General features: G+C 54.9%; 5 protein-coding genes across 5 annotated transcripts; 3 read left to right on the forward strand and 2 right to left on the reverse strand.

Annotated features, from left to right (window-relative positions):
• Nucleotides 1-780: 780 nt before the first annotated feature.
• On the reverse strand, nt 781-1,154 carry W97_08225 (uncharacterized protein; the record flags this gene model as incomplete). Its single annotated transcript, XM_007786094.1, has 2 exons — nt 781-900; nt 1,029-1,154. The coding sequence occupies 2 exons, from the start codon at nt 1,152-1,154 to the stop codon at nt 781-783; spliced, it is 246 nt and encodes an 81-aa protein (XP_007784284.1).
• Nucleotides 1,155-1,843: 689 nt separating this feature from the next.
• On the forward strand, nt 1,844-2,885 carry W97_08226 (uracil-DNA glycosylase; the record flags this gene model as incomplete). The annotated part of the gene is made up of 2 exons (XM_007786095.1): nt 1,844-2,199; nt 2,318-2,885. 2 exons carry the CDS (start codon nt 1,844-1,846, stop codon nt 2,883-2,885), a joined length of 924 nt encoding a protein of 307 aa, XP_007784285.1.
• A 613-nt stretch (nt 2,886-3,498) lies between these two features.
• On the reverse strand, nt 3,499-4,382 carry W97_08227 (uncharacterized protein; the record flags this gene model as incomplete). The annotated part of the gene is made up of 3 exons (XM_007786096.1): nt 3,499-3,852; nt 3,902-3,987; nt 4,061-4,382. The coding sequence occupies 3 exons, from the start codon at nt 4,380-4,382 to the stop codon at nt 3,499-3,501; spliced, it is 762 nt and encodes a 253-aa protein (XP_007784286.1).
• A 286-nt stretch (nt 4,383-4,668) lies between these two features.
• Nucleotides 4,669-5,364, forward strand: W97_08228 (uncharacterized protein; the record flags this gene model as incomplete). The annotated part of the gene is made up of 1 exon (XM_007786097.1): nt 4,669-5,364. One exon carries the CDS (start codon nt 4,669-4,671, stop codon nt 5,362-5,364), a length of 696 nt encoding a protein of 231 aa, XP_007784287.1.
• A 506-nt stretch (nt 5,365-5,870) lies between these two features.
• Nucleotides 5,871-6,242, forward strand: W97_08229 (uncharacterized protein; the record flags this gene model as incomplete). The annotated part of the gene is made up of 2 exons (XM_007786098.1): nt 5,871-5,928; nt 5,980-6,242. 2 exons carry the CDS (start codon nt 5,871-5,873, stop codon nt 6,240-6,242), a joined length of 321 nt encoding a protein of 106 aa, XP_007784288.1.
• Nucleotides 6,243-6,297: the final 55 nt, after the last annotated feature.

Here is a 6,297-nt window from a genome sequence, read left to right on the forward strand (position 1 = left end):
GCTAGAAGCCGTTTCTGACTTCTGGAAGGGAGAATGCATGCAACGTGAGCCGCAGTGCCCTTCGAAGGGCTTGAGAGATTGCGATGGCGTGGGACGCCTTTCCTGTCCAACTTGGAACTGCGTAACGGTCAATAGTGCGGTGCGGCACTGCATCCCTTTGGCTGGGGCCCCGCACGTTTCATCTTGACGACGGCAGCAAGAACTGAAACAACTGATTGCGCTGCCTCGTACCCACAGTGCAGGCGTTCTGGGGGAGAGTATAGTGAAGGAGGTGGAAGAGGGAAGCACCTCAATGACTTGGACTCTGCAGAAACTGGATAGACGAGTGGGAAAGTGACAACCTTGAGATACAGTCAGACTCTCAGAGCCTGGGAAGGACGAATCTATTCCGGAGCCCTCTCATACTATCATTCCGAAGGGAAATGTTCCTGGATGTTTCCCCGGAAGAGGGTTCAGTATTCAAGCATCGCTGTCGCGTCTAACTAGATCTATATCACATTCCGACTCCAGTGCCGTGTGACGTGGTGGGTTCGTAAAACCAGCAATGGACGTGAGAGTAGCGGTGAGAGATTAAGGTTTTGTCGCGCTATCATCTGGCATTCATTCAGGGAGTGTGAAAGTTCAGAAAAGCAATTGATCATGAGGGCAATATCATGATGCCATTTTTAGAAGCCGAGCTATCTGTCTCCCGATGCCCAAGTCATGAGTGTATCCAGTTCATCCGTCCGTCGAATTCAAAGCAGCTCTCTGCCATGCTGCTGCCATCAGATGATATACACACTAAGAGCTGTGTCCACCCTTGGCGCCGGCCTCCTTCGCAGCCTGAGAACCCTTTTGGAAGGTACCGTCAGGGTTGCGTCCCTCGCTGGAGACGTCGCCGCCCGACGAGCCGCTGCCGCTCTGTAATTGAATCAGTTGGTTGAACTACAGTCAAGGCCTGTGCTGAAGCCAGAGATGTGAGGAAGAGAGTCCAATCGATCACAGTGGGAGGATGCAGGAAAGATAGAGCCACACTGGTGTAGACTTACGTTGCCGGAGGACGTGTCAGAGGATCCTCCAGTGCCTCCACTAGCACGGCCACCTTTGGCAGCGATCTCCTTGACCTCTTCGGTCGGGCGGTTGGCGAAGTTGCCGGGGTTGGTGTTGTCAGTCATGATGGTTGATTGATTGATTGAAGCTTTATCGTTGGTGTGGGAGAGGTGGTTCGATGTTGGTACTGGTCAATTTGAAAGGTCTTTGCGAAGTCGGTGAAGAAGGAAATGAGGAGCAAAACGTGGATGGAACCCTCTTTAATACCCCGTGGACCCTCTGCTTCACTTCACTTGGCCCCATGCCTTCCCCGCTTGCTGCCTACTAAGGTTGATGCCGTTTGACAGCAGCGGCATTCGTCCGAATGACATCAAGTGACATCACGAAATCACGAAGCTCCAAGGGCCATTTGAAAAGTACGCTGCCGCACCGACGGTGGATTAGGTAGTGTGGTCTTATGCGCAGTCCGCAGATTGAGAACATCTCAGGCGGTCAATACACTGAAGCGCTACACTGCCAAACAAACTTATGGTTTCCATCGTAAAGGTTCATTGTTCTATAATCGATACGATCATAAGTTCAGCTTAATCGTGAATCTGGTTGGACAAGCCACCAGCCAAGACGCGGCAACGTGCTTTTCAAGTGGCCCTTGATCTCACAGGATGCGCGAGCACGCGTTGACGCGATGCTGCCTGGACGTGACAAGCTCCCGACCGCTTTGTCGCCTCCCCCCTCAGTACTCATTGACAAATATCCACTTTGGCTCACTAGGAACCTCCCAATTGCACTGTAAATACCCGACCTGACTCACATCATGTCCCTCAAGCGCAAGGCTGCCGACCTTGCTGCAGCAGACGCAAAGAAACCCAAGGCGAACGGCAGCATCACCGCCTTCTTCGGGCAGCCGAAGCCCGTTGCTGGCACCGCATCGACCAATCCAGCAAAAGGCCCTGTGCCATCTAAGTTCGATAAGGATGCCTGGGTGGCGAAGCTCAGTGATGAGCAGAAAGAGCTACTAAAGCTCGAGATTGAGACGCTGCACGAGAGCTGGTTAGCACAACTGAAGGATGAGGTCGTGACCAAAGAGTTCTTGGAGCTCAAGCGCTTTCTCAAGAAAGAGATTGAGAGCGGGAAGAAGGTCTTTCCGCCACTAGAGGATGTCTACTCATGGTAGGTTGCAGCTACACGCTCACACCGCACGCGGCGGACCGCGTCCCACTCTACCCAGCTGTCAGCGTCGGCAACCGCCATCCGCACAATCATTAGAGCCATCCCTGACACCACATAGGTCACGTCACACTCCTTTGCCGACAGTCAAGGCCGTAATCCTCGGTCAAGACCCCTATCACAACTACAACCAAGCCCACGGCCTCTGCTTCTCCGTCCGCCCGCCTACACCCGCCCCACCCTCGCTGCAAAACATCTACAAAGCCCTCAAGAAGGACTATCCCGACTTCCAGCCGCCGCCTAAGAACGGCGGCCTCCTCACGCCTTGGGCTGACCGGGGCGTCCTGCTTCTGAACACATGTCTGACCGTCCGTGCCCATGAGGCCAACAGCCACAGCGGCAAAGGCTGGGAGAGGTTCACCCAGAAGGTGATCGATACGGTGGTTAAGAACCGGTCGAATGGCGTGGTTTTCTTAGCGTGGGGGACGCCGGCAGCGAAGAGGGTCCAAAGTGTTAGCAGTAAGCATCTGGTGTTGAAGAGTGTGCATCCGAGTCCTCTGAGCGCGGCCAGAGGATTCTTTGATTGTGGACACTTTAAGAAGGCGAATGAGTGGCTCGTGGAGAAGTATGGGCCGGATGGAGCGATTGACTGGAATTTGAATGTTGCCCCAGAGGACGCTGGTATTTGAATGTGGTTCACTGTGCAGGGCGGTGTAGGGCGTCCGGTTTTCGTTGGCCACTTAATACTGCTAGCGTAGAGTTTGATTTTCGGACACAGTTCGAGGGTGTTTTGGATTGTCGGATTCTCAAGAGGTTGGGACCTTGTACTGGAGTAAGCCTTCGGTACAGTCGTACATATGGTATTTCAAATCTTCCGTATATGTTACAAGCCGTCCATCCGTCGATCCCTAAGCGCCACTAAGCCTAGCCTCCCTATGGAGTCCGTTCCTCAATACCCCCAATGGACTTTCCCGAAACTATAGCGTCTGTTTGAATTGTTTAAGAAGAGAACCCTCCGACCGGATTGACGCTGGATCCTGCCTGGTTCGTTTGGTTCTACAGGCCGGCTAGATCCTGTGCACTCCCCACTTGGGAGTTCGTCGTCGGCATACAATCTACTCTAGAGTCCCTCACGGATTGTAGAGCGTAACCGCCCAAGGAGCGCATCCCACTAATCCGAGCACCGTCTCTTCTTTCGTCAGCCTCAATCACCGTTCAGTCTGCGGACGGACATCGCCAGCTCCAGTGATTGCAAATCATGGGCGTGGAGGACCTAGAAGTCAAGACATCACACAAGCATCTTCAATCCTCCTCCCCTTTGAGCGCAGCCTCGCAGCGCACTCTCACCTCTTCCACACCCTGCACACCTTTCCACTTGTCAAGCAACCTCCGGACATCGTCCCACTCGGCTTCAGCTGCCTCTCTTTTGTCCTCTTGGATCAGAGATTGAAGCCTCCTAGGCGCATTTAGCACCCATCGTACTGTCTGCTTCTGCTTCTCCTTTCTAGCGTCTTTCGTGTCTGCCTCACCCAGCTCCTTCGCTGTCGTGCGGCTTGACAACGATGTCGAGAGCGCCGTCGCCGTCTCCGCAATATGGGCTATCGCAGGCGCTAGCGTCGAAGTCGCTGGTGTTAATGGATCCATGTTCGTTCGCATCTGCCAACTCTATCAGCCTCATCCAGTGAATGGGTCCAAACAGCCGAACCTTGCCAATCGTGTCCGTAGCCGCGATGAGTTTGGAGTAGTTGTCATAGACCAGCGCCTTGCGTTCGCCGTCCAGGTTTCTAATATCTAACAACTCAGCGTTACCATATCAGTCCGATCCCCCCAAGTCCCAGTGTGAATATTTAAGTGAAGCCCCTACCGCTCAATAGCCCGGCCTCAACCTTCAACACACCCTCCAGTCCCTGCGTCGCCAGCACGTCCTCGACATACTTCGCAGCATCGAAACCCTCTTTGTCGAGCTCGCTGACTTCGCCCTCTTCTTTCAGCGCATTCTGTGGCGCGCTGGACGCCTCGGTAGCTTCGGCGTTCTTGAGATTGTAATAGTCGCGGAGGGCGGTGCGGTTTCGGCGCGCGTTGGGCGGTTGGCGGGCGCCTGGTGCTGGGGGTGTGTCGAGGGAGGTGCGGGAGGAGGAGGGGCTGCGGATTGAGAGGGAGGGGCGGGGGGAGGCTATTGTGGACATTGGGGTTGTGACTGAGACGGTGCGCACTGTAACAAGTAAACAAGACAGAGGTAAAGGGAAGCTTGACAAAGTGGGCGTTGATTATAGGGTTGTTGAAAGCCGTTACGTAGGGCTGAAGGGAGGTGCGGGAGGTGCGGGAGATCGGCAGGGACATCGATCGTTGCCGAACTCTCAGTCAACAACCTCCAGTGACGATATCACCCTTGTTCAGCAATGTAACGCCGAGAAGAGTAGGAGTTCTTCTAAACTCACATACGGTCGCGATGACATAGCACCTTACTTAAACATGGACTCCACCAACCTCGCCCAAGAAATAACCACCCACCTCCTCTCCCGCGGCCTCCACCCCTCCCCCACCTGGCTCACCACGACCTTCCTCCCAACCATCCGCCCAACAACTCCCCTCCCCGCCCTCAAACAAACCGCCCTCTTCCGTCTCCTCGCCTCCGACATCACGCAAACCCTCCAGCGCACCCCCTCTTCCGTCTTCCCCCCCGACATCCACAACGCCACCATCCGCGAGCGCCGCCTCGCCGGGCCCATCGCAGTCCAGGTGCTCGACATCGAGGACATCGGCCGCAGTCGCTGGAGCCAGGTCGAGGCGCTCGAGGCAGCCGAGAGGGGCGAGACGACCAAGGGGCGGGAGATCATACGGGCCGTGCGGGCCGAGGACGGAGGGGAGGGGGCAGACGCGGATGCGGACGTTGCGGGTAGCGGGGGGCCGCATAAGTTGGTTTTGCAGGATGCGCAGGGGGTGAATGTGTTTGGGATTGAGCTTACGGCTGTTGAGGGGGTGGGGGTAGGGATGAATATCGGCGCGAAGATTGTGCTAAGGGATGTGCTGGTTGCGAGGGGGGTGGTGTTGCTGGAACCGGGGAGTGTGAAGGTTGAGGGAGGGAAGATTGAGGGGGTGCATAAGGCGTGGAGGGAGGGGAGGAAGGAGAGGTTGAAGAGTGCGGCGGGGATTACGGAAAGGGGTTGAGATGAGCCCCAGCACTGCTTGAGCACAAACGGCTTTGCACCGCGACACAGCTTTACCCAGCTGCTAACGCTTGTCATGCTTCCACAATCCGGTGTTTGGACAGCAATGAGGAGCTTAGAGAGATTTTGCATGATCATCAGACCGGTCAGCACGAAACTTGCCTCTTAGATGGTCTGAAATTGGATGGGCTAAACGTTTGCGTCAAAGATTGATTGTTGCCAGGAACGAGCTTAAATGGGCTCGCCGATTATTTACTGATTCTACTTCACGTTACCACGTTTAGAGATACTCAACTGCTGACCCCACTTGCCTGTCATCACACCAGCCGGCAACGACTCACCTGTACGCACGTCCATCTTGTTCGACGAAAGAGTTTGGAACGGACGAACAACAACAACAACAACAACAACAACCCTTTTCAGAACATCGCTCCCCTTGCTACAAACCCAGAATCACGAATCGTAGAACCTCACCACGATTAGTCTGCGTGGCAGCTTCTGGGAAAGATGGACTCCGGGATCATAGACACAGTGGGCTACTCAGACCTCCGTCGCCAACTCATCGGTAAGTTCCAGGTACCAGCGCAACACTAACATGGTCTAACCAGCAACGCAGCCAACACGTTGTACACCCATCCAGAGTACAGTGCAATCGACCTCGTCACGTACCTGAAGCAACTCTCGGGCAGCCCGGTTCCTCGCAAATACAGTGCCGCGCTCATCGGCCGCAAGGTTACCTCTGACTGGACAGTCATCGTGGCTGCAGAGAGCGAAAGCAGCACCATCAACGCCCTCAAGTACTTGTTGTTGCAGTCTGAAAGTTGGGTGGAGGGGAGGTTGAACTTGGTTGATCCCGCGGTGATTTATCAGAGTAGATGAGCATCACAGCCTGGCGTAAACGCCGGTACAGTGAGTGCAGTCAGAGAATTGTGGG

The sequence above is a fragment of the Coniosporium apollinis genome (assembly GCF_000281105.1).
Source record: "Coniosporium apollinis CBS 100218 chromosome Unknown supercont1.50, whole genome shotgun sequence".
NCBI classification, from domain to species: Eukaryota; Fungi; Ascomycota; class Dothideomycetes; genus Coniosporium; species Coniosporium apollinis.